The sequence below is a fragment of the Scleropages formosus genome, chromosome 4, assembly GCF_900964775.1.
Source record: "Scleropages formosus chromosome 4, fSclFor1.1, whole genome shotgun sequence".
Lineage (NCBI taxonomy): Eukaryota > Metazoa > Chordata > Actinopteri > Osteoglossiformes > Osteoglossidae > Scleropages > Scleropages formosus.
The window spans coordinates 27,163,847-27,191,553 of NC_041809.1; the positions used below are offsets into that span (position 1 = coordinate 27,163,847).

General features: G+C 47.3%; 2 protein-coding genes across 7 annotated transcripts; one reads left to right on the forward strand and one right to left on the reverse strand.

The window, feature by feature from the left end:
* Positions 1 to 1,428: 1,428 nt before the first annotated feature.
* On the forward strand, positions 1,429 to 10,844 carry LOC108921305 (septin-5-like). Of its 5 annotated transcripts, none has more exons than XM_018730738.1 (13): positions 1,429 to 1,740; positions 2,811 to 2,818; positions 5,170 to 5,478; positions 6,016 to 6,112; positions 6,586 to 6,672; positions 6,973 to 7,096; positions 7,407 to 7,541; positions 7,670 to 7,787; positions 8,146 to 8,247; positions 8,360 to 8,456; positions 8,641 to 8,803; positions 9,950 to 10,046; positions 10,338 to 10,844. In XM_018730738.1, exons 1-13 carry the CDS (start codon positions 1,695 to 1,697, stop codon positions 10,404 to 10,406), a joined length of 1,452 nt encoding a protein of 483 aa, XP_018586254.1. In that variant the 5' UTR covers positions 1,429 to 1,694; the 3' UTR covers positions 10,407 to 10,844. The 5 variants fall into 5 exon arrangements, with proteins under 5 accessions (XP_018586254.1, XP_018586256.1, XP_018586255.1 ...); XM_018730740.1 differs by lacking the exon at positions 1,429 to 1,740 and adding an exon at positions 1,836 to 2,065; XM_018730739.1 differs by lacking the exon at positions 1,429 to 1,740 and adding an exon at positions 1,837 to 1,991.
* Positions 10,845 to 11,052: 208 nt separating this feature from the next.
* On the reverse strand, positions 11,053 to 27,455 carry LOC108921290 (max-binding protein MNT-like). 2 transcript variants are annotated; one of them, XM_018730713.2, is made up of 6 exons: positions 26,101 to 27,455; positions 20,924 to 21,443; positions 20,503 to 20,544; positions 19,861 to 19,972; positions 13,778 to 13,970; positions 11,053 to 13,615 (listed from the first exon to the last, which is right to left on the reverse strand). In XM_018730713.2, the coding sequence occupies exons 1-6, from the start codon at positions 26,171 to 26,173 to the stop codon at positions 12,945 to 12,947; spliced, it is 1,611 nt and encodes a 536-aa protein (XP_018586229.2). In that variant the 5' UTR covers positions 26,174 to 27,455; the 3' UTR covers positions 11,053 to 12,944. The 2 variants fall into 2 exon arrangements, with proteins under 2 accessions (XP_018586229.2, XP_029107012.1); XM_029251179.1 differs by lacking the exon at positions 20,503 to 20,544.
* Positions 27,456 to 27,707: the final 252 nt, after the last annotated feature.

The following is a 27,707-nucleotide window of genomic DNA, read 5'->3' on the forward strand; positions in this document are numbered from 1 at the left end:
TCTCATTCCACTCATTTGTTTCAGCAGCCAAAACTGGTAATTAGGCAGATTTCAGTGCAGTTTGTGTTTGCTACACTTTTCCAGTATTCAAATACAACTTTTTAAAGAATTTAAACTATTGTTTTAGCCATGCAAGGCCTAGTTTGGTTCTCTAATAAGAAACCTAAATGTATAGCACTCGGGAATAAAACGAAACGGTACATTACTACAAGCAATTAAAACTATTACACTATAAATCATTCAACATTTTCATCTAAACTGTAATCTCTACTGGTATTCCCCTGGCTCCTTTGTTTTCTCTTTTTTTATATAATGTCTTTATACTGTTCTTTTTGTTGCTATTTTTTATGCTATTCTATTGTGATTACAGAGGGGGGTGTGGTGGCGCAGTGGGTTTGACCAGGGTCCTGCTCTCCGGTGGGCCTGGGGTTCGAGTCCCGCTTGGGGTGCCTTGTGATGGACTGGTGTCCCATCCTGGGTGTGTCCTCTCCCCCACCAGTCTTGCGCCCTGTGTTGCCAGGTTAGGCTCCAGCTTGCTGTTCCGCTCAGGACAAGTGGCTTCAGCCAGTGTGTGTGTGTGTGTGTGTGTGTATTGTGTTTAAAAAAATAGTAAATAAAAAAAGGAATTGTTTTTAACAGAAGTAGTAAATGGGGAAAAATTCAAGAGTAAGGAAAAGACAGTGTCAGAAGTGGAGTCACAGTATAAATTAAGGTTTTTTTCCCTTTACAGTTTTACTGGAATAAAAGTAAAAAGAGCTGGTGTCACACACACACACAGTTTCAGAACCGCTTGTCCCATACGGGGTCACGGGGAACCGAAGCCTACCCGGCAACACAGGGCGTAAGGCCAGAGGGAGGAGGGGACACACCCAGGACGGGACGCCAGTCCGTCGCAAGGCACCCCAAGCGGGACTCGAACCCCAGACCCACCGGAGAGCAAGACTGTGGTCCAACCCACTGCACCAGAGCTGGTGTCAAAGTAACTCAAAGAAGTACCATTTACATCTAGTCACTTAGCAGATGCTTTTCTCCAAAGCGACTTTCAATGGATACTATGTAGTGTTACCAGCCCTACACTGCTAGATACACTACTTACAATGGGTCACTCATCCATACATCAGTGGAACACACTCTCCCTGTCACTCACACACTGTGGGGGGACCTGAGCAGCATGTCTTTGGAGTGTGGGAGGAAACCAGAGCACCCAAAGACTTACACTGCTAGATACACTTACACTGGGTCACTCATCCATACATCATTTGGAACACACTCTCTCTGTCACTTACACACTATGAGGGAACCGACAGCATGTCTTTATTAGTTTGGACCTTTTAACCACACCATTTTTTAACTGGACTATTTTAACCAAAATGTACCACTAACAAAGTCCATGTGAGTCGTTGCTACCCAGCTCTGGGGAGAGAGAGTTCATGCTAAATGTTCCGTGGTCAGCGAGTGATACATCGCTCATAATCATGTTTCGCAGGCAGTAGCGGAGCAGGGCCTCGTGCAGGTGCTCGTCGCGCGCTCACCCTGGACCAGCCTCGTGCCACCACTGGCAGTGGCTTCGGCGTGTTCCTAATCTCCATCTGCCGCTTAGTTTCCCACAACCAGCCAGGGATTACAGACAGCAAAAATAAATAAAGACGCACAGCAGCGGCGCCTTCCCTCGATCTGTGAGTGCGGAATTCAGCATGGAGAACATGTCTGTGAAGTACAGGAATTCGCTCTACAGTCACGGTAAGTACGGGCTGAGGCACTCACTCTGCGCGAGCCGTTCGCTTCAGTGCAGATACAGCGCAGCTATGACGCCTTCCCGCGTGCCGGGTCACGGGGGCCTCGAGGGACGCGGGACCGCGCGGCGCAAAACCGCAATTTATTTCCATTTCCGTGACGTACATTTCTCTGAAAGTTTGCGATTCCTTCGTTCAAAGTCAACGAACGACGCATCTAACTCACGCAGAACCGCAGGCTAGAGAGAGAAAAGTCCTGTGAGAACATCACCGTATTATTTCGCTTCGTTTGAATGTGTGAAGAAGTCCGAAATGTTAACTTAATGTGTGTGGTATGTCAGTTGAGTTACTCTTAAGCGCCCGTGGACTAAGTTTCCCACATTTTTGTGCACCTGTCGCGCACTTAATCCGAAGTTCGAAACACTAGATCACGTACAAATAATGAATTCGTAGTACAAATTGCAATTGCGGACTCGTTTACTTCGATAAACAAGTAGACGCAGAATATCAGTCCACTGACTGTGCTGTGTCTTCTGAATGTTTGCTGCATATTCACAACCGTTTTTATTAACTTAAGTGACCTGACAGCTCCGTGGTCGTAACTAAGTACGTGTAGAAGAAGATACTGCCGAAATCCAGTGCTTCTGAAATATTTAAAATTAAACCAGGCCTAGATGTTACTTAATTGATGCTGCTGTGTTGTTGCTCACCTGTGTTTTTTTTTCTTCTTCTCGTCACGTGCACTTTCTGTGTTGTTATTGTTAGTGCAGCTTTTCTAACAACTACACTTGGAATATAAATTACTCTTATATTGTATTTCAGTCTCACACTCACAGGTTAAAAAAAAGAAAAGAAATCCGTTTTAATTTTATTGATTGATTTTAACAGTTAACTACATTTTATTTTCTCATTTATGGGGATTGCATTGCTCCCAACTTTATACTGTAGAGTTTTTCAGAATATTTTCTTCACAACTCTGATTTCAGAGGCATTTTATGTTTCGTTTTTTTTTTGCTTCCATGATCATGCCCCACCAAACTGCATGTGTGTGGCTGGATTGTCCCTTTCCTTCCTCAGATGGCGAGGTAGGTGGCTGATGATGTTTATTAACAGTGCTGTTCTTTATTCAGGCCCTGCTACCAAACCCTTGCATTCAAACCCGATACTTAAGCCTCCACACAAATGTGGGGCCCTGATAGCTTCCATCTCACCTGGTCAACCTGGGCTTCATTCCTTCCATGATCAAAGTATAGCCTGAGCATTTCTGGCCCTTTCTCTTCATGGCTTTGGGGCACAAGACCACACAGTATAGACTCCAGGTCTTGCTTTTTGTGACTTTCATGGTTTGTTTTTGAATGCAACAGAATCTTTTTTTTTTTACAGCGTTACATAGGCAATGTATATTGATGAGATTGGAATGTAGGTATATAGCCCCACTAACACATAATAAATGAACATAAAAGAACAAATATACCTTCAACTTTGTAAATGCCACAGCTAAGACAGCTTTTGTAAGCCTCTAAATTACTCAGTGTTGTTGTTTCTTGTTGTCACTATTAAACTAAAGTGTGATAACATGATGTAACAGGACGTAGCAGGTTGACATCATCTTCACATTCTAGACGTTGGCTACAGCTTTGATTCAAGCTGCTCAGGTTTACATGGTAGTTGGAGACTTTTTTGCTTGTAAGTAATTTGCCATGATTTCTTTTACTAGGACATGATTTTTCATACTCACTTATCTACAAAATAGTTGTGTTGCCACTGTGTGAGCAGTTTTTTGTAGAAATTACCTTCTGGATTCCCACAGAACAGGCTAGGCTGCTCCCACAACCATCAGTACGGGACAAACAGATGCTTACTTCCCTGCTTACTTCCCAACTGGCAGCCTGGGACTTGCACAGACCATTCCGATAAGCTGCTTTTTTCCCATACATTAGATTCTCCTTAAAGCATATTATAGAGCTTATGCTACAGATGTTACCTGTTTGTACATATAAGGACCACAGCACAGGGTGTTTCTGCAAATGACTATTCTTTCTTTTTTAACTGGTCCCTTATGTCAGCTTGTTCACTTCATATTCTTTGGATTGTATATTTGGTAATGCATTTCCATGCATCTTCCTACACTGGTCATCTGACATTTACTCTAAATCTTACCTGCTATCACCTCTGTAGTGTTAATTGCAGCATGCAAATTTTTCTTTAGATATTGTAATGTGCATTTTTACTTTCTTGTATTGATTCATGCTGACAATGTCAGGTAGCAGTAGACAGTTGCATGACAATTGCATAGAATGCATTATACTCCAGTTGCCTGATGACCTTTGTTCAGCATCCCACAACTTCTATTCAGTCTCTTCCAGTCTTTTCATAGTAAGAACTTAGTAGCACAACCTACTATGAACAGAGGAAGCTGCTACTTCTCTTTTGCTTTATAGAGAAGCTGCTTGTGCCCTGGGGTTGCTAGGAGTATTAGCTGAACCAGTAATCTTGTCATCAAGTGTCCTGAGTAATCAAAAGTGACACTAATCAGATGTTCTTATGTTGCTAATGCTAGAAGAGTTTGATGTCTCCCGTAGGTATAAGGACAGAGGTCAGCAAACTGCATTAGCTGCTCCAGTGATAAAGCTATAATTACACTTTTTATTTTTTTTTCTTTTATAAATAAATTTGCTTAAATGGATAGTTTTATCAAGTCAGGTAATACAAATACCTTCAACAAACCTCTCGACTATCTATGGGTCACCACTTGCATCAGCTGCCTTCAGATTGTTTTGTGACAGCATGAGAAACTTTTCTTTACTACCTACAATTTGCTGAAGACATCAGAGGAGAAATAGATTTTTATAGTGTGCAACAAGTACAATCTTAGTTTTGAGGTGATCTCGTAGGGTTAGGGATAGTTTTAGTCTCACACTGGTCCTCACTCATCTATTTGCCATGCTACATGGACCACAGAATATCAGGGTGGCAGCAGGTAGCATAGTGTTTGGAACATCAGCCCTTGGGTTCAGAGGTTGCAGGTTTGAATCCTACCTCCAGCTATAGTGCCCTTGAGCAAGGCACTATAAACTACTCCACTAGAAATTGCCCAGCTGAATATTTGTAATGTCACTGTTCACAAATAAAGGAAGGGGTGTATTGTGGTTTTATGACAGATTTGGGTCATCAGTTGCCTTCAGATTGTTTTGTGACAGCGTGAGAAACTTTTCTTTACTACCTACAATTTGCTGAAGACATCAGAGGAGAAATAGATTTTTATTTTCAGCTTCCTTTCTGTGATTATTTTGGGGTTCATTTTAATGCTTCTTTGTAATAGTCTCTTTACTCTTTAATGTCCTGTTCTCTTTCCTACTTCACCTTCAAGTTTCTTTCATTTGTGTTTCTTTTTTGTTGCTCCCTGTGCCTGTACCTGCCTCCATTGTCTTACTAGTTTTCCAGCTTCTCCATGGATGACTCGGATTCAGAGGTGGACCATGCCCTGAAAGACTTCTCCCCAAGGCATGGTCACCCATTTTCCAGTCATGAGCTGTCTGGAGACAAAGTAGTGGAAAACACCACCCGGCCCCACACTCCTGGGCCTCACACCTTTTTCCGCCAAAGCACAAGCAGAACTTCCAGAGACTCGTCTGTGGAGCCAGAGTCACTGCGAAGGTTCCAGTTGGGTTCTGTGGACCTGCCACTCAGCCCATCACGGCCCAAGAGCCCCTGGGGCCGCTTTGACCCGTATGACTCACCAGAGGTAGCATTTGCATGGCCACATATCTATATAGAAAATGCTTTATGCTACAACTTTAGTCTAATTTCATTATTACATGACAGTAGAATGGCTTTATAAGATCTTATTGATTGTATACTCTAAGAACAGCTCACTGCTAATCTAAGGGAGATCACCTTTAAGTGTAAACCTACCTTTTCAACACTAAAGTTATGATTTTGTTGCAACAGTAATTCTTTGTTTTGTTGCTGTAGATGTTAACTGTAATAGACTAGTTAAAGTCATGTTACACGGCAGTGGATTAAACTATAGTGCTGAATGCTAATTAAATACTGATTATTTTAGAAACAAGTACTACTATGGTTCCCTCAATAAAAGCAATACAAAAATGTCATACAAACCTATGATTATTAGAGGTCTTTAGCTTTAATTCATTCCATTGTTCTTGAGTTAGACTGCCTATCCTGCCTTTTAAATAGTATTTTAGGAATACATGCTCACTGAAGAATTTATAGTAGTGTGATACAGACAGTGATTTACTTTTCATTGTCCTTTTTGTAGGATCAAGACAAAGAATATATAGGCTTTGCCACATTGCCAAACCAGGTGCATAGAAAGTCGGTGAAAAGGGGCTTTGATTTCACATTAATGGTGGCAGGTGAGTGGAGCACTTTAGTAACTGACATGAACTCATGTACGTAGTTCTCAGAGGTCCTGCTGTTTAGTGTGTTATCCATCCATCCATCCATCCATCCATCTATCCATTGTCAGCAACCACTTGTCCCAAGTGGGGTCGCGGCAAGCTGGAGCCGTACCCAGCAACACAGGGCACAAAGCCGAAGGGGGAGGGGACACACCCAGGATGGGATGCCAGTAAAGTTTAATTATGAACACAAAAACGGCTGTAGCTCAAACTGTCTAAATCATTTGAAAATTTACAGTATATTCAGTGTCTTCAGAGGCGTAAAATTATCTGTTATAGGATTACTATGATTTGAAAATTTCATGTAGCAATTTGCAGTTAGTACCTTATTTAGAATATTGGTCTGTTTGTAGTAGTTTCATGCAAATTACTTTGAAGTTTTGATTCTATTATTCTGTCCCTGCAACTTCAGATGATTCTTTTTTCAGGGGAGTCTGGCTTAGGGAAGTCCACTCTGGTCAACAGCCTCTTCCTCACAGACCTGTACAAAGACCGGAAGCTGCTTAATGCTGAAGGCAGGACTGCTATGTTTTATACTTTCTTATATTTTTTTAAATGAATAAAGTTAAAAAAAACTGTGAAAATATATAATGTTAGTATACTATCTTAAGTAAGCATTGGATTTGTGTTTATCATAGAAAAGACAAGAAGATAGGCTTTTCCTCCTGTTAATACTGAAACACAGACTTTTAGTGTAACCTAAATTCCATGACCCAGAAGTCCCACAGGCCAAAATAACTAAGAGAAAATCACATGAACTGAGAGAACCTAGGATGTGTGGAGAAAATGAGACTGTTTGTTTGTGCTGTGTGTAGAAAGGATCATGCAGACGGTGGAGATCACTAAGCACACAGTTGACATTGAGGAGAAGGGAGTGAGGCTGAGACTTACCATCGTGGACACGCCTGGCTTTGGAGATGCAGTTAACAACACACAGTGGTATGCTGGGATGAATGGGGAAGGAGGACAATACAGACACACACACACAATGTCTATAACCGCTTGTCCTGAGTGGGGTCACGGCGACAGAGGGTGCAAGGCTGAAGGGGAAGGGTACACAGCCTGGACGGGACACCAGTCCGCAACGGAGGACAGTATATTACATCATATTTAATTTTCAAGCACATGCATTGATTTGAGGTTTTTTTTTTTTTAATGTTGGTATACCTGTGTGTTGTAAGAAATGTACGTGTGATAGTCACTGCTTCAGATTTCATTTTCATTTGTCTGTCCTTGTATTTTCGTGTAGCTGGAGGACAGTGACAGACTATATTGACCAGCAGTTTGAGCAGTACTTTAGGGATGAGAGTGGCCTGAACCGCAAGAACATTCAAGACAACTGTGTGCACTGTTGTCTCTATTTCATCTCACCGTTTGGCCATGGGTAAGAGGAGGAAGATTTTGCTGTCTTCACTCTTGTAAATATTTACTGTGTTATGTAAAACTGATTTGTGTGTATGTAAGAAAAATTTATATGATCTGCAGTGTAAGGAAAGTGCTATCATGTCACAGTCTCAGGCCCCTGGATGTAGAGTTCATGAAGGCTGTACATGAGAAGGTGAACATTATACCGGTTCTGGCCAAAGCTGATAGTCTCACTCCTTCTGAGATCAGGGTCAAGAAAATCAGGGTGAGTGTTGCCTGTCTCGTTTCACATGATTACTGCTTCATCGTGTTCTCATTGAGAAAAGTAGACTTCAGTAGTGGCATCGGTATCCATGGAAAGTGAGATGTGTAAATTTACACAAGTTTTGGGCACTACATTTTTATATGCATCATAGACAAGATCAATGTGCTGTACTAAATGTGTGTGCACTGAATTTTTGATACTTTCATTTGAAGACCTAAATAAATATTTTGTGGGAATGTTAAATGTGGGACTTGGGCTATGTCTCTGTAGGATTTAACACTTGAAGGGTGCCTATGGCTGGTGGTCCATTTGTAGAGCTCAAAGTGACGCAACCTCATATCTTCCTCCTGCTCTACAGATACGAGATGAGATGGACCAGTTTGGAATCAAGATCTACCATTTCCCAGACTGTGACTCGGACTCTGATGAAGACTTCAGACAGCATGATCAGGAGCTAAGGGTAAAATATAGCTTCTTGGCAACATTTAATTTTGGTTTCGAGTGTGTAATGTGAAGGCAAGGTTTCATCACAGTATTTACCACTGTGCATGCCTCTTCTGTTCCCTCTCCAGGACAGCATCCCCTTCGCCGTTATTGGCAGCAATTCTGTGGTGGAAGCCAAGGGGAGGCGAGTCCGAGGGCGTCTTTACCCCTGGGGCATTGTGGAAGGTAGATAGATAGGAAATTTATATCACTTGATGTATGGGATTATTCATGCTTGTATCGCTCATCTATGCTACATTGCAACGATCTAATGAAAGAACAAACTATCGTAGCCGATAAGCATATATTATTTATTTTGTGCAGTTGTTGTGACTCCACCCTCAAAAAATGCTGCCTGTTACCTTGACAGTGGAAAACCCTGCTCACAGTGACTTCTTGATGCTGCGGAACATGCTGGTGCGCACTCACATGCAAGACCTGAAGGATGTTACCAGGGAGATACACTATGAGAATTACCGCGTGCAGTGCATCCAAAACATGACACGTATGGCAGTGAAAGAGAGGAGACGCAAGTGAGTGCATATGCAATGCAATCCACAGCACCCAGAAACTCCATGAGACACAGACCCGTACCCCAAGCGCAGTAGCAGGAAAGGTTTCACGTCATAAAGGCTCAAGGTAACAAGAAGAAAGAATGGTGTGAGTTTTGATGAAGATAACTGCAAAGGGTGATGTTGACAACAGACCTCAGGCTATGACAGCGATTGTTCTTAATTTGGTGCAGAAGTGAAGGCAGTCAAGACGGGATACACCAAAAGCAAAACAAAAGTAGGGTGTTACCCAGGGTGTAAGGCAGGACCTGAGGGGATTACAGCATCAACTGAGGGTAGTGAGTGAGGAGCTAAAAGTCAAACTGGTTGAGCTGAAGTCCAATGTAAGGAAGAGACTCATGAAGGGCTCTGTGGAGTGCAGCGAGATGTAAGAGACAGAGGAAACTGGGGGTCAGAAAGCAGGCTGCTTTTGTAGTAGAACCCTTTGGGTTCACTAAACAGCTGCTGGGGCAGAAGCAATTGCTCTGCCTCCAAAGTCAGCTACCTCCAAACCACTTAGTAATTCTACCAGAATCCAGGAGCTGGAGCAGTGCACATCCTTAATAGACCCACAAAGTCCACTGGTTACCTTGGATGAGCGTGAACCTACAAGAGGTACCAGAGGCTGAGAGAACGTGCTCAGTCCCAGGCCCAAGTGGAGTATCCTGCGAGGTCTATAAGCATTGCACTGATAAATAGGCTCTGGAGGATTCTAAAGATGATGTGGAGAAGCACCGCAGCTGAATGGCAGTGGAAATGTGCTGAAGGGATGTGGATTCCTAAAGAAGAGAATTCAGAAAAGATCAACCACACACAAGTCATGTATGAAAGCAGAATGATTCTTCTTGCTGCGACCCCCCTTGGGACAAGCGGTTTCAGTGTGTGTGTGTGTGTGTGTGTGTGTGCGCGCGCGCATTCCTCACACAACAGACTTGTGTACATTTACACACAAACATATAACAGGCTACCACATTTTCGGAAAAGTGTGTATTTAAGAGGGAAACACGTCAGGCTTGGCTACCATTTGCTGTAACGTTACCTGGAACCATCTGTCATTCTAAACGCTGCTGCGTGGTCATTCTCTCAGCATTGGATGATCCTGCAGCTTTGTGTGTGGTTGTTCCGCAGGCTAACACGGGGCAGTGGCATTGACTTCCCCATTCCCCTGGCATCGGTATCCATGGACAGTGACACCGAACGCCTCATTTGGGAGAAGGACGAGGAGGTAAAAGCAAGCCCTCTTCCAGGCCCAGAATTCACAAGTGCAAAAATGCATGTTTGCCCTGAAGATTCATGGAGTTCTTCACTCCAGCCAGCTTTTCAAACGTCACTTGTAATCGGACCCTTCTTTCAATATAAAGAGCATCAGTAGGTGAATGTAGTCTTGTGACCATCACCGTGTAGCCTGTTTTGCTCGAAACTTGTACCTGGTCCTGTGGTTTTGTGTCGGTGATCGACTGGTGTCCCTCCCTGTTTTTGAGCGGCATTGATTGACCACTCCTTCCTCCTGCTGCAGCTCAGGCGAATGCAGGAAGTTCTCCAAAGGATCCAGGACCAGATGCTGGGGCAGAAGGAGGGGTACTGACCTCTGCCACACAGACTTGTCTTTCAGTTTCTTGAGAGAACAGTAAGAAAATGGTTGCCGAAATAACAAAAACGAAGCTGTAATGATCCTTCAGCAGATGGCCTTCTCTTTGCTTTGTTGGGCACTACTGTGCTTATGGAATGTGTGTGCATTCAGTGTCAGGGTGTTAGCTGTCCACATTAAACCACTGCAAGTGTGCACGGCGTTGCAAAAGCAAAAACTGAGCAACAGTGTAACAACCTGTAGAGCAGAAAACACCTAGAAAAGGGAATACATTTGAAAATAGTTGAAAAATTCCTGAATGGCCTATCTGTCTGAAACAGTTTGTAACTACACAAGAATTGGTGTTAGTAGTGTTTGTCTGTTAATGCTAATATTATGATAAACACTTTTTATTTTGAATTTTTACTCTTCACTAGAAAATAAATTTGCAAGAAATGCCTGTATTTGTTCATCTGTGGATTCAAATATATAATAGACCAAGGTTGTTAAGAGGATAACATTTTATACATTTCCAAAGAAACACTAACAGCATTAAACAAACACTCCTGTAAATGTAATATTTATTAAGAATTTTATTTTAATCACTTTTTTCTATCTTTTGTACTTAAACATAATGAACAGTTAGTTCTAAATGCAGCCCAAAATGTACAGGCGATATTTAACTTAAACTTTCTCCATAGGGAAAAACATTTTATATATATATACGTGTGTGTGTGTGTGTGTGTGTGTGTGTGTGTATATATATATATATATATATTATAAAAATTATATTATCAATGTGGAAAGAGGTCTGTAAAGCTGACCCTGTGGTATTCTGTATTATAAATGGTCCCAAAAAAGCCCATAAACATCTACACAGAAACCTGCAATCTACATGCAAATACAAGCAACGGTAAAATTCTTAAATACATGAACATACATACAAATGCACACATATTCACGCATATACATACAAATATAAAACTCACAACTGAACTGCATACGTTGTTTTAAAAATACAGAGCATAAAGTTAGAAAACAAAGACTGCATTTTCCATAATGCTCTCCCTAATACACACACATACGTACATACACACAAGACAAAAGAAGCAGCTTTCTATCAGCTCTAGCCAAAACTCAACACCCATGGAACCTGAACCAGTCTCACCATCCACAAGTCCAGGATTTGCAGGTCTTCTATTCTGGACAGTGTTTATGCAGAATTTTTTTCCAACAGCTAACTTCCTTCAAAAGGGATCAAAGGCTCAACACACCGGCTGTCAGGATACACACTGTGAGGCACTCCACCCACTTGCAGAAGAGAACCTTCGCCCCCATGCCACCAATCTTTCCACTCTTCATAGAGAAATAAAAGTGAGGAAGGGGTCTGAGAGAGGAAGAGTTTTCTTGCACTTATTCCTTAATCATAGGCTATTTGCTCAAGGATTCCCCCCACTGGAAAAAAAAGAAGAACGTCATTGGTTCTTGCAGGACACCTGCCACTACAAGCTCACTGAAGGCCACGGAAGCCCTGGTCCACAGCAAGTCTCTGTGCAGTGGCGCCCAATGAACAGCAGAGGGCAGAACGACACAGCAAAGAGCCACCTACTGCCAGGGAAGCAGACAATCACTGCTGTCACATGAGCTTCACTTTTCTAGCTGGAGGTGAACAGAGAACTTTAGTCAAACTGATGAGAGAGGCGTGTGGAGCTCAACAGCCAGTGAGATCACACTGAGAAACATTCACACTTAGAGCACCAGCGGACTTATCTGCAAGCATTACAATTAAGGCCAAAAGAGCCAACACTAAGAAGGACTATGGCCCTCGCTGTATTCTCCTACCAGTGCCTGTAACTAATGTGGTGCCTTCACTTAAACGATTTGCCTAATTTATACCTCTGAATTTGAGCTGAATTTCCTTAAGAACAGTCCAGTACTTCACAGTCACAAACATCCGGTCCCTACTGACCATCTGACACCATGTCACTGCACAGAGTGAGACCACAAAAGTGGCCCTAAGAAAGACTGTAGAGCTAAGCACTATAAAAATATCTTGTTCCATGTAGAAGAGAGGCCTGCAGAAGAAATGGCAGACGGGCAGAAAGCACACGGTACGTTTCACACAACAAAATGATAGTTCAATCTGATTGCTTCTTTTTTTTTTTCCCTCCATGTTTTTTTGCCCTCCCATTCCTAGAGGGAGAAACACATGGTTTCGGAGTGAGGCATCAAACAGATCAGACCCAGCAGCCCACGCTGCTACAAGTAGTATCCCCACTTTACATATCCAAAGTCTGGATGGAGTGCTTCACATTATTTCATATACTTACTTATTGCAAAAATAAAATAGTTTTTTTTTTTTTTTGGATTAAAGGAGTTCCTTTTTCAGACATGCAAGTCCCAACGCAGTTTGTCATCTTGCCCGGCTCTGCAGTTCTCCCCATCACTGTGTGTGTGTGTGCGCGTATATGTGTGTGTGTGTGTGTGTGTGTGTGTGTGTGTGTGTGTGTGTGTGTGTGTGTGTGTGTACGCGCGCTCGCACGCATGTGGCCGCCCTTAGGCCAACTTCAGGCTGCTCACAGGGAAGGAGGGCATGGTTACCATAGTCACAGGGTTGAGCACAGCCTGGCCCACAAGCTGTGGGTGTGGTGCCACCACCTGCCTCTTGCTCACCAGGGTAGTGGGCTGGGGGCCTGGGGCAGGGCCAGTGCCATTCACCTGGGCATGGCTCAGTGTGTGAGCAATGTGGCTAACCACGGTGGCGGCAGCAGGGGACTGCGAGACGGCCACCTGCTGCGGGTAAAGGGCGGGGCCCAGGTGAGCAACAGGGTGCATTGTGATGTGGCCGATGGGGGTGCTTCCAGGGACCGAGGGGGCGGTGGAGGAGGAAGGGGCGATGTGGGCAATGTGCTTGGGGCCGGTCTGGATCACATGGCTGACGGCCTGGATGACAGAGGCATGTGAGGCAGAGGCCGCGTGGGCGATGACCGTCGGCTGTGTCACCAGGTGCGGGTGGGCCACCACAGCTTGGGCGGGACCGGGGGCCGAAGACAGTAAACTGGGGGTCGGTGCCGGCTGCTGCGGCTTCTGCTGGAGAGGAACGTGAGAAGACGCGAGGCTGGTAGCGGCGGGCACCGGGGCTGTCAGGTTCTGAAGTGCTTTGGGAAGGGAGGCGGGAGCTGAGGGCATTTCCTCGTCCTCCAACTGGTCCAGGCTGTCTTCGCCCTCTAGAAACAAACAGAGAACGAGGCCAGTCAACCAGGCAGGAAAAAGGAGGCCAAAGGGATGGAACGATCACGCGGGGGGGGGGGGGGGGGAACAAAAAAAAAGAAAAAAAAAAAAAAACAAACACTCAAAACATCTTATTACTAACTCAGCCCAGCATCTACCTGAAGCAGTAGAAGTGGAAGCCTGGTCGTCCTCTGGCTGCACAGCCTGCCGTAGCAGTCGGTCCATCTCCACGCCATCAACCCACTGACTCAGCTCATTCCTCAGCTCGGCCAGTCGCTGCTGCGTGGAGATCTTCTCCCGCGCCAGCCGCTCCATCTCGTGCTCGAACTCCTTCTCTTTCCTCTTCAACGTCTGGACACGCGAGGGGGGCGAAAGAGCAGGAAATAACGGTGAGTCCAAAGCGCGCAGCCGGTAGTATAGTGGGTCCGAGGGCAGGAGGTCAAACCAAAGGCCGCGGGTTCGGCTTGCACCTCCTGCTGCAGTACCCTCGAGCAAGGTGTTTACCCTAATCTGCTCCAGTAAAAATTACCCAGCTGTAGAAATAGGTAAACCTTGCTAAGTATCTTAAAACTGTATGTTGTTCTGGAGAACTGCTTTTTTGTTAAATGAATAGACAGAAGTACGTCGCACTCAGAATCCGTAAACCATCCAGCAAGGCATCGAACCAATAATCGCTACCAACGGCGGGGTGTGGAGGCGGTCGAACACCACCACGGCACGGCACGTATACAGGATGGGAAACAAAGACGGAACGCCTGATCCCAGCGTGCCGCTGCACTGCCCCGACATCCTCCACATTTATTTTTGTCGCATCAGCTTTTGTATCCCGTCTTCCCCCTAAAAGCCCTGGACGGAAAACGAAAAGCTGCACGTACAGGTAAAATGGATGACTGGAAGGAAGGGGAAATGCCGGAAGGGGGGGGGAGGGTTGAGGGGGGCGGCACGCACATGGCTCGCTGACCCAGTTTCCCTTTTCCATCATCCTGTCAGCTGACGCGGGAAAGCCGGCGCAGGCCGCAAGGACAGCGCCACTAAGACGGCTACGAGTGGATTGGAGGCGAGCTCTTGGGCAAAAGGGATTACTACACCGGAGAACGAGAGAGGCGCAGACGCCTAGGTGCTTCGTCACCCACGTTCCGCCAAGGCTCTGCCCACAGAGGGAGACCATGTGTCCGCCAGGAGGTCGAGACAAACAGATGGCTGCACTGGGATGGAGGCCCTCGCAGTGCCACCCTGCCCCCACGACCACACCGCTTCCAGGGCGAACACGCACCTGCTAGACCTCTGCTGACCTCACGGCACGTGGCCCCAGCCCCGGCCCCACCAGGACAGGAGCAGCAGTCCGGGCACGAAAACATACGTGGCTTTCTTATACCGCTCTCACAGTGAGATGAGGACTATGCTGAGCAGGAGGTAGAGTGGGGGTCTGGGAGGGACAAGGAGGTCGATGGACTACGAGGAGAGACGCAGGGCAGAAAGGCACAGACAACAGCGGGACCAGGAGCTTTTCACCTGTGCTTTGCACCGACTGGAGCACGTTAGGGTAACTGAGGATGCGCAAGACATTTTAGCGCGACAACATCACATCATAACGTCATCAGAATCACGTAGCTGATCTCCAGTCACCCCAACCACCTCCAAAAACTACTAGCACTCCTCGCCACCAGCGGGAGGGAAGCAGTCACCAGAGACATCAGCCCACTGACTTGGTAAATGAGAAGATGGATTCCAGTGGCTGTTGTCAAGGCAACAGCTGGAACCCACCTTAGCAACCGTATACCAGTATAACCTGCTTGTTGTGAATAAGGGTCACAGTGGAGGAGGAGGGGGATCCCGCTGTGTCCTACAAGACCCACCGAGCCCTTCAACACCCATATTCACAAACACTTATTTTTATTTAAAAAAAAAAAAAAAAAAAAAAAAAAAATCTAACTTTACAAGTACACTGGTTAGGAGCACAAACAAATGCCAGACGCTGTTGCGGCGCTCCGATTCTTTAACCGCTACGCCCTCTGCGATGCACTTCCGAGGATCATAATGTTTAAGCCTTCGTCCTGGGAACAGCGGGCACAAATGCGTCCTTTCCTGGAGCTCTGCAGACAGCGGCAGGAGGCAGTTGTGGGTGATCACCAGGCCTGGGGAGGGGAGGGGAGGGGAGGGCAGCACAGCAAGAGCCAGAGGCAAAGCCAGGGCCAGAGGTGCCAGGAACGCTTTCAGACAGGCAGCTGCGACCCACTTGGAGCCAGGAGCACACATCATAGAGAGAGGGGAGCGTCACACACGGAGAGGGACAGACAGAGCGCTATTAATGCCTCACACCACTTGTACTGTTTGAGGACCGATGAAAGGAGAGGCGGGCGAGGCGAGGCGAGGCGAGGGGAGGGGCAGCGGCAGCGACGCTGCTCTCAAAGGGAGGTGACGGCGGACGCGCAAAGCGCAGCCCAACGGTGCAGGGGTCCTTCAGAGAACCGTCCAAGGGAGGAGACTTTGTGTTCGGGGCTGTCTGGTCCCGCACCTTTCCCCTCCACATCGAAATGAAAGAGAGCAACTTCCCTTTCTGATGACGCATCTCAGCACGTAACCCGGTCTCCTGGCTCGTTTGCTGAAGGAGTTCAAATGAAGTTAAAAAATTATATTTGTTAGCCGGCTACAATAAGCAAATAAAGGATAACGAGTTACGATTTTTACGTAGGACAGCTTACGGAATTTTTACCCATGTGGTCACATGACGGCGCACGCGCTGAACGAATGCAGGCCGCAACCTTCCTTTACCGTACTGACCTCAGATTTACTCCGTTGCCAGCAGGGCTCAGGGAAGCAGAGGTCCTGCTCACTGTTAGTGACCGTGTTGCCAAAACACCCTGCTGTGCGCCTAGGACTGACCATGCACACACCTGGACTTGGCTCTGCAGTCACGCAGTGCGACCACACACACACACACACGCACAAGTATGGGCTCCACAACCCTCCTCCCTCCTCCCCAAAATTCCTCACCAGCGCAGGTCAGCGTTCAAGGGAAACACTTGGGTCCAGCCACAAAGAGCACAAAAAACACAGAGGAACAGACCGAGGGAAGCATAAGTCAAAGACGTCATTTCAACCGTAGACAAACGGCCGTGTTCCGGAACGTTACCGACAAAGTACAGCCCAGCTGCTGCTTCGACAATCGTGCATCATCATCATATGCAGAAAAAAGGAGAGGCTCCCCCCCACCCCGGCCCATCCGCTCCCGACGCCCCTCCTCCTGCCGTCTGCGGGCCGAAGCGGCGGCAGGATCATTCACACATGCTCAGACCGAGGTGGGCGGGGCCTCCAACAATGACATCACTCGTCTCCAGCTAGCCATGTGCTCAGGGCTCACGTGGATCGAGGCAGACTTTGGGGGGCGGGAGAACGGGGGTTGAGTTAACCACAGCAACAGCACCGAAAGCTCACGGCCTCACGAACAGAGAGAAAACTGCTCGCGTATCCTTGGGCGACATAAAATCATTTTCGTGCTTTTATAACTCGCCTTTGTGCAGTTATGACTAAAACCGGTGTCTCCATAAGCGGTCTGATCCATTACAATATTAGATTCTTATTAATATATAGGTCAATATGCAGCCGCTCCTAGAACAAAAGCCCGACCTTCAACAACACGGCTGTCGGAGAGGAAAACTGCAGGGTATGGAGCGGCACATCCTAGGTTGCTGGTTCACATCCGGCTCCAAGGAGAATACCTTCTAGGCAGCAGATCAGCATGGCCAAGCGCGAGGTTCCTTACATTCAATGGGCTCGGGTTCAAACCCCACCTCCTGCCACAGTACCCTTGAGCAAGGTACTTACCCTAAATTAGTCAGGGGAAAAAGGACCAAGCTGTATAAATGGCTAAATCCTTCGGAGTAGCTTAACATTTTATGAGTTGCTCAGGAGAAAGCTGCCAGCGAAATAAATAGACGTAAAAACGGACCGATCGAGCGCAAATAGAAACGAAGCGAATCCGCAAATCTGGGTATTGCGACTCCTCCCCCAACGTTGAGACGTCCCCCGGAGGCCCAGGTGAGGACAAGGTCCCCTGGAGACAGAGGAATGAGACCAGAGTCCAGTCACCTGATGGCACCATCAGGGGAAGCCTTGATGCCTGATCAAGTGAGCAGGAGCAAAGGCAGCATATGACACAGGGCAAGAACTGATTTACCGTGGCATAGGGGGCCGTAAAAGCTAACCCTAACAGTAAAATACTAACATTGCAGGGCACCTTTCTCACAGCTGCTCAGTTCGACATGCCGTCAAAAATTTTACGTCGGTAAGAAATAAAAACAGGTTAAAAAGCTGCAAAATGAACATCCAGAACAAAGCAATGAAGATATTATTCGAAAAATGGCAAACGGTCACTAAAACGCGGACAAATCTAATATTTAAAAGACAATTAAATTCTTAGTGTCAACTAATAATATGAGGAGTCATACGTCGACAACCTGAAATTGTTTACTGAGCTTTTCTGGCTTGCCTACCTGACAAAAAGAAGTAAAGATTTCCCTATATAAACGGAAATCCACTTCACCGTGTTCTCCGCAATTCACCTTCAGTATCTGCAGTAGATCGGTGCTATGAAATGCCAGAGCATGTGACCCGCGGACGTTCTGTGATGTACCTGCGTGCAAAACCTAAAGCATAAAATAAAAGGACTTTAAAAAAAAATTAGCTCTCAAGGATTTAAGTCGCCAGTGTACGTTCAACACAACAGTAATGTACTGAATGACAATAAAGTCTTCAATTCGATTTGATCCAATCCAATTTAATGTTTATAACAAGATGTTGCATTTTGAACAAGCTTCAGCTGGTCAATGATCTTTTTCGGTAGAATAAAAGGCACTGTAATAATATAATCTCCTGGTGAACATTTACACTGCCGTTATATTTTAATAATTACTATTTGCATTAATTTTCATTATCTACTATTATTGTTTGCCCATCTCTTGAACGGAAAGTCAGCTGTCCTACATTTGAACAAAGACCCTGGTAAAACAGCTAACCATGGTATTTGTTCTTCATTGCAACTGGGTATGAAAGTTGTGTTCCAGAGAGACCTTCTCAACTTCGAAGAGACTGAAATTCTCAGCATCCACCCGCCCTCGTCATGCTGCATCTCCCCGCAAAGTCACGTTCCCTGCATTTCAACTTGTCAGAAACCGAAATCTTCCAACCTCCTGTTGGCACACAGAGCCACCACCTGCTCCCTCGATCTGATCCTTTTGCCTCTCCTACGGGACATTTCCCCGCAACTTACCTTTTTATGTCCAAGATCAACAACTCCTCGCTCTCCTCTGGTTGCTTCCCATCCACCTTCAAAACTGCCTTCGTTTCACTGCTCTCTCTGGATTCTGACTCAGTCCAGAACTACAGGCCACTCTCCCTCCTCCGTTTTCAGTCAGAAACTCTGGAACGGGCAGCCGGTAATCAGCTATCTGCATTCCTCACCCAGAATGATGTCCTTGACGGATATCAGCCTGGATTCAAAGCTGGACATCGCACCGAGACGGCTCTCCTGGCAGCGTCAGATGCTCTCCGGTCGGCTTGACTGGCTTCTCTCTCTCCCGTCCTCATCCTCCTCGACCCGTCTGCAGCGTTCGACAGTGTCAACCACCGGATTCTACTCTCCTCTCTTGGACAGCTTGGCTTCACAGGAACAGCACTGAAATGGTTTGAGTCCTACCTATCAGGTAGATCTTACCAAGTGGTCCGGTGGTGCTCCCAATCATCCCCTCAGCCTCTCTCAACCGGTGTCCCATAAGGTCAACACTACGCTCCCTACGCCTCTCAATTTACGCCTCTTCTGTCGGCCGCGTCATCGCCTCTCACGGATTCACCTACCACCGCTACGCCGATGATAGCCAGCCCTTCCTCTCCTTTCCACCTGGAGCTAAAGACATTTCCTCACGCATTGCTGCCTGCCCACGGGACATCTCTGCATGGATGTCTGATCAGCACCTACAACTCGACCTCTCGAAAACAGAGATCCTTCACCTCCCAGCTCTTCCTGTCGTGAACTCTCCCATCAAACTGGAGAACGCACTCATTTTGCCTGCCTCCTTGGCTAAGAGCCTGGAAGTGATGATTGACTCCAGTACGTCTTTCTCTCAGCACATCGAAGCCACAACCCAGACCTGCAGATACATCCTGCACGACATCCGCAGGATCCAACCCTCACGGTTGCTCACGACTTAAACGAGGCCAACCTCTGCGTTCAGAAGGAGCTCACCTGGATGTAGCGTAAGGCACTCCTCAACACACTCAGGTTTGAGCTCTTTTTCTCGTCTACGTTGGGGATGTTCCTCTTCAGGGTCTCAAAGCATTCCTTCAGATGTGCCCGTCTGGAACGAGAAGAAGAGGATGGGATTCTTGTAAGCGAGAGGATGCCGCATCGTGCATCGGTGCGTTTCTTTCTCCTGCTTACGGACAGTCTCCTATTAAGCTTCTTTCCAGTGTTTTGCAAAGAAAAATTTTGGGACATGGTTGCAAGAAGACATCTTCAAAAATAGTTTTAACACAATCTGAAGAATAACCAGCTGAACAAAATATCCAAAAACTTTTGCAAAAAATTTAAATAGTCCAAATATTTCTCAGACCTCCACCCATATCCAAAATCTTACAAAATACAAAGAACTTTTTAAGCTCAGGGTGCGGCTTTAGTGCACAACAGCAAAGGCTACATGTAAAAAAATTAACAGTGAACTTTCTGTGGTCACAAGCGCAATTCCACAACTACTCTGCTGCCTACTGTACTACAGGTACAGCTTGGGGTAAAGAATCTGAGTTCATGATCCATGTACATAATTCCTCATGTTATAATCATAGCTCCAGCCCCCCAGTTAAAGAGATTACAGAGCTGAGATTCACCAACCTGTTCTTCTCCAGCTTGTTGTGCACTTCTCTAGTCCCTGCCCTGCAGGCACAGGTGACAATAAGAGGCATTACACCTTTTCCCAAAGCCGATGGAGATGAGACCATTCAAAACACAAGTCAAAAAACCTCCTAATGTCCACAACCCCAGAGGACACCAGAGCTGCAAGGCAACTGTGAACGCATCAGACCGTCCAGCTGATATTTAAGAGCCCTAGGTTGCTCCTGTACAGTTAGAACGGCTTCTAACACAACACCCGGTCCTTTTCCCAGCATGGCCCACCTCAGCCAAAAGAGCTACTCTGCGTTTGATCAAAGGGCTAAAAAAAAAAAAAAAAAAAAAAAATCACGTTGGTGGTCTCCAGTTTCAGAGAGGACACGTGCATGCACACACTCGTACGCCCGACTCAAGTGCTACTCACCCTCCGGGCCTTCTCCTGGCATCTGACTGCCGGGTGTCCTCCAGGACCGAGCCGGGTCTTGCCATCGGGGCTGCCTGGCCCTGCAGGACCGTGGGCCCAGGTACCAACACATTCTGGGAGGAAGCTGCAGTGGAGGCAGGATGAGGCTGGAGCTGCTGAGGCTGTGACTGGAGTTTTCGCTGAGGACTCCCAGCGTCTGCCACCGACACCAACTCTGTCTTTACCTGCGCTAGCAGGGGACGCTGTGGCTGTTGCGGCTGGGGTGGAGAATGGGTGTCCTTCCCAGAAGGACCAGAAGGGGACAAGGGGAGTGCCGACACCACGGGGATAGGGATGACCGCGATGGGCACCGGAGGCGGGAGCGGACGAGGCTGGACTGGAGCGGGGCGAACCTCCAAGCGCGATTCCTCTGCCCAAGTTACATGGTTCACCGGTACAGGTTGAACGAACGAGGAGACCTCAGGAGGTCTCTGTTCCGCCTCCTGGTCCGCGGAGGCATTCTCCCTCGATTCACTTTCTTCTGCGGAAAGAAGAGATGGAGGCCGTTGGCGAAAGGTACAGCTCACCCAAGTCAGTTAACACTTTAGGGACAGTTACGTTAGGAGACACCCCTAGAGCACCCATCCGGCAGGGATCAGCTGTGCTTCCTGCAGAAGGAATATGAGGAACAAGGCAGGAGACAAAAGGAGATTCCCATCCAATCTGTGCTATCTAAGAAATTCCTGGAAAGACCAATAATAATGTTCGTTAAATAGTACGCTCCCTCCCCAGCCGTATGGAGATACATAATTACTTCACCTAGCGTCTAAAATCATCCATATTTTCTTCCGCGAAGCAGGTTCCTCTTCCTTTAAATGCAGAAAAAAGAAAATTTATCACCGAGGACAAATTACTTGCCTCCTCTTGTCGCTTCACCTTTTTCCCGCCGCCTTCTTCAAAGAGTTCAAGGCTTAACTGCTAACCTTTTATTTCAAATATTCCAATTTTCTTTTCGCGTTTCATATTTCACGCTACGTAAGTGACGACAGCAGTAAAAACCAGCTCCGGCAGATGACAGAGTCACCAACCTCAGATGGGCCAGTGATGGCAAGCAGCTGGAAGGCCAACTCAGCCACCCCGTAAACAAAGTAATCACCGCCACCACCAACCGCACAACAGAGGGAAACGCATAATTTTCCACAAACGAAATACTGAAAATATCATCTTCATTTTAACAGAAATTCACGTGACAGACAAATTTTATGTAACAAATCGCTACCGCTAACTGGGGAAGCAGCGTGTCGGGCGTGACTTAAATTAGCCAGATGTTAACTAGGATTTCATAAAATTATAATCATTTTCAGCTTGAAGACAATTAAAATAATTTCCCGTGATAATTTATAACTCCTTGATTAGAACATTTTATTGGCGCGCATCCAAAAATGTCCTTACACTAGGAGAGATCCAGTTTCGCACAACGGAGAAATTTGGTTCTGGAAGGTTTGGATCATGTAAGACATTCGGTCAACAGCTATGATAAATTAAGCGCTGGGCTGCAACAAAAGCCTGCAAAGAGCAGCGGGTGGAACTAGAGACATCGGGCCTTCTAGGACCAGGACAGAGGAGTCGGTCAACCCCCGCAAAGGTGACAACAGGGAAATCCACCGATGTGAACAACCAGTGACATAATCCAGACCCCGCAGCACGAGCACGGTCTCGGTCTGGCCCGTCGTACCGTGAATCACCACGGCCCTCCCAGAGTTATGCGTAAGACAGGAACCTTGCACACGGAGCACTGCAAGCTTTACAAATTCTGCCACTAAGCCTCTTACTCCAGCAAACCAGCAGACGGACACTTAAGAGCTTGCGTCAAGAGGTCAGCACCAAGGAGAACAGGTTTATCCAATTCAAAATTTCATATTAGAGATGAGGATTCGGGGGGGGGGGGATCACATTTCCTGACTTCAGAATCCAGAGTGCTTCGGTTGCCTGGAAAATGACACAGGAATTCAGTCTGAGTTTGGCCTGTTTCAGACAGACGTTTACGTTTTTGCTATTTGAAAAGCTGGTACTATTGTTTTTTTGTACTGTAAACTTTTTTCCCCAGTACAATGAATACACACACACTGTCTGAAGCTGCTTGTCCCAAGCAGGGTCGCGGGGAACCGGAGCCTAACCTGGCAACACGGGGCATAAGGCCGGAGGGGGAGGGGACACACCCAGGACGGGATGCCAGTCCATCGCAAGGCACCCCAAGCGGGACTCGAACCCCAGACCCACCGGAGAGCAGGACCCGGTCCAACCCACTGCGCCACCGCACCCCCCCATTCCACAACAAACAGTATACACTTTTACTCATCACTTTTGATACTGCTTCCCCGTGACTAAAGGAAACCAGCTTAGGAACCTTGCTCAAGGGTAGAACAGCAGTTCCCGTGATGAGATCACTACCGGCAGCCTTGGCCCAAGCTTCTTCTCCCTAACAACTGCGCCACCCGCTGCTCCACCGGCAGACACCGAAAGACGACGGTGGGCTGCGAGCGAGTTTGTATGTGACAGCCAGGGGGGCTTCCATATGAAGCAGAACTAATCAGGTCTCGGCACCTTGTTATTAGCTCTGCAAGGCTGGCAACTTGACAGCCCCCACTGCGGAACTTGTTCCTGCACCGTGCCAGGTCACCTCTCAGTGCTGCGACATCTGAGCAGAGGAAGGTCACACCTTCCCACGGCCACGGCTGCAGCGGAAATCAAACGTGCAGGATTTGCCTTCGCCTTCAACGAGCTCCCCTTAAAATTATTCGAGGAACCGAAATGGTAATAGACGGTAATTCGAAACAGCCAACCCGGCCCGCGCATGGAGGTTGTGGCACCCCGTGACCTCTTTGACGGCGAAGCAGATCCGAAACCAGCTGTCCCCACTGAGGGAAAAGGCACGGGAGCAAACCGGGAGGCGGGAAACTCGCAGAGGAGCCTTGGCAATGAATTTTTAAGTTTCTTAAGATTAAAAATAGGAGCGGTAAAAGATCCGAAGTCTTACGTGCTGCAACGCAAAACAATCGTTTGTCATTAACGAACGGCACCGTCTTTACTTTGAAGAAAAGGGCAAGTGCCACATTGCACGTAAGCGGATTCCAGACAAAGGAAGGTGTTCGATGCATTTGTCTGCAAGAGGTGAGACGCAGGGTGGGTGGAATCCCGGAATCCCAAGAAGCCACACGGGCCAGTCACACCGCAGCACGTCACGGAAGGCCCTCCAATCCCACCTAGAAGCGCAACACCAGCTAATGAACACAGCTTTCTGAATGGGGGACAAAAACTGGGGGATGGGGAAGCAGGGGTTGCTATGGAAGCAGCGCTGTTAGAATAACCAGGCACAGAGGAGCACTATTCCACACAAATGGGGAAGGAGACGAGACGTTCGTTCCCTGGGATCGACAGCCGGACGTGCGACCGCGCCAGGCGCAAACCGGTCCACAGGTGCGCACAGGTGTGCACGAACACTGCTCACACCTACCATATATTCTTCCATCAAGCGCAATTTACACGTGTTGCTGTATAATTTGCACTCGACAAATCGAAAGTTAATACAGCACGAAGCATTCAGCAGCAATGAATCTGGGCAGCGCAGAACCCATCCAGTTAGGTGACCTGTTAAATTTGGACAAAACAGTAAGAAGCAGGGGAGCGCTCCGGCATGGGATCGTTTTAAAACGTCAAATGTGACATGATGATGCCAAAATAATCATGCATTAAACGTCGCAGCATGACTAGTAGACAGGCGTCAATAAAAGAGCAAATCATCGCGTGCTGCGTGTTCGTTGTCTCAAACGCGGAAGGCTCCCTAACAACGATGCGACGATTCGCTTCATCATACTTTGATCTGAAAAAAGGGATTAAAGTGTACACTGCTAAACGACACAAGAACTAGTTTTTTAAATGGCACGCAGATGCCCATTATGTAACTTCGGCACACCGCGTCGGAGTAGCGCGGTGGGCTCGCGCCGCCCCAGTCCCCGCTTGCGTGACCCGCTCCACTCAGCGAGTCGCTCGCGACGAACGAAAGAAAAAAAGAAAAAAAGAAAAAAAAAAAAAAAAACCCAAGTGCGCGCGAGGAGCACGACGCGCACGTGGTGTCGCGGGGCGGACCTCGAGCACGAGGAGTCCTCCGGTAGGAGTGGATAAAGCGACACGTCACCAGGCTGCAATCAGGAAAAGGCAGGGAATGCGGCTCGTGCGCGTAAAATACGCATTTGAGAGATTACGTTTTCGTATTATCCGGTTTACTCAGATGTTACTGTTCTGCATTAAACGCAGCGAAATCCTCTCACGAACGCGAAAAAAGGGGCGAGGAAGTAGCACGGACGGAGAACGGGGAACTGGAGGTCATATGACAGCAGTGCCGCGCCGGCGGTGTCGGGTCACAGTGGGGAAAGCGAGCAGCGTGCCTGCCGCTCGCTCTGTAACTGCCACCGCCCTACTGCCACGCGAGGGGCTCGCAGTCACACTCGCTGGCCCCCCGGCCGTCTCGTGTCTGCGTCTCACCGCCTGCCTTCTACCTCTCGTTAACGAGCGTGTGATTAATGTGGCGTTCTCTCGCGTGCCGCGCTTACGTAGTAACACGCACGGACATCCCGGCTCAGACGTCTGCAAGCGGAGCGCTGCGCGCGCCTCAGACACGTAGAACATTCCATTCCACAACACTGACAACTAAAGTGTGTGCGTGTGTGTGTCATCTGAGATCCTGTCACGTAGAGAAAGACCAGCGCTAGCACGGACTGAACCTGGAGTTGCCAAATAATATGTATTATTTTACACACGCAGAGCATGCATGCTGCTGCAGAAATAAATACACACTGACTGTAATAAATTCCGTGCGAAGAGAAGCTCTTCCGTGCATGCCAGATAAAACACCATGCCATGGTCATGATGGTGTAACGACTTGTCAAGTCACTTGATCACTTCTTGCAGTCCAATGAATAAATTGCTCATTTTAATTTAAAATAGCAACCATAAAGTCGAGCCGTGAATCTTCACCCGCCTATAATAATACTAATCTGCGTGCACACATTCAACAACCTAAGCCTATCCCAAAAATCGCTCTTCCACGAGATGACGACTGCAGATCTGCGTGGGTCCACACTGAGACATTCTTTCGGCACATGATAACCCCCCAAACCTCCCCAGCACCCCCTCCTTACCACGTGTGATCTGTTGTTGCTGGGCTTGCCATTCCAGAAACCTGGCTGCTTCCAAAAGCGTGTCGATGCTCATCTCGTGCTACTGCTGCTAGAAGTCGGTCGCGAGCGACGAATGCAGATAAGAGCCCAGAGGGATGTGCCGCGACTTATTGCAGCACGGGATCCCTTTTCCGGTGTGCGCAGGGAGGAGGAAGAGGAGGAGGGGGGGGGGGGAACAAGTATCCGGATCCCCTTCGTAAAGGGCTCTCAGACACGTACGGGGGCTGCAACAAGATGGCGATGCGAATAACAGAAAACATAACAAGGCGAGAACCATAGCGCGCGCCGCCCTCCCCTCGCCCCGTAGCCACCACGTTATTACCCCTCCCAGAAAGTACAACCGAGCGCAAAATACGGAGCAGGATGTTCTGTGCTTAACGAACGGGGTTTTCTTAATGTCATACAGGCACTAAAGAAGGGCTTCCTTGTAAGTGCGCGATTTAAATATATATGCCTGGGTTATTCACATTGTTTCTAATTTCTAACTTTCTGTGAAATGTTCTGTTGATATGCACCAATTAATTCCGTGGCGAGCGGTTTTGCGAGTGTTTCCCTCAGAATTGTCCACATTCGGCGAGCCTCAGTTTATACATGGCAGACGCACTGACATATGCGCTCGTGGTTTAAACTTCTAGCGACAAAATGAGTGTCACGGCGGTCAATAAATGTTGTCACACGTCATTTAATGGTTTGTCATTTGACAGAGCAGCACGCTCGTATGGCGAGGACAGCAGGCTGTTCCCCGGTCCGTCGCCAGGTCGTAGTAGCAGCCCTCCCCTGCGCTGTATTTGCATTCGATTACAACATGTCCGTGTCTGGCAGCCAATCACCGGGGAGAACAACAAGGCATGGTGACCGTCCACATGGGCGCCCGCTCATGCCGGGGGCGGCTCATTTGCATGTTCAAACACGGGCCCAGCGCGCCGCCTTAAAGTTTCAGCAATCACGCGCCGGCGTTGGAGCAGTAGTCACACCCTTCTATTGGCGGTTTCGCTCCGCGAGCTTCCTGGAAGCGGTCCAACTCTGCGGCTTTTCGCGCTTGTTTGTGACTTCTGCAACATTATCGAAATTTACATGTATATACGTATAGCACATTTATACATTTTTGGTATAGGCATTTCTCTAGAGACACGTGCTGTTTGTACGCTATACAGAATCAGAAACAATGAATTTTCACGCACTTCATTTCTACAATTTCCATAAATGTGGTCGTTATAGTGGGATAATTTAAGGACTTTTCTCACTGTCCCGTCGTCCTGCAGTTTTGTTCTCTTCATTTAAGTACATTTTGGCTTCTTCAAAGATCTAAGTTGGACAGGGCGTGACGCGCGAGCCGGGGAGGCGGAAGCGCGCGGAATCCGCGTGGTGAGTTAATCTCCTCAGAGACTCCTCTTAAAGGCGAAAACACAGTAGTTGCTTTTTGCCACATTCATTACGGATGTCACAGTTATTTTTGCGAATACACTTTAGGTCAGCTTCCTTTTAACGTTCTTAACTTCTGCGGGCGTTGGAGATGAAATACAGGCGATATGGTTTGTGTGTGTTAAATATACACATCTACGCAGCTA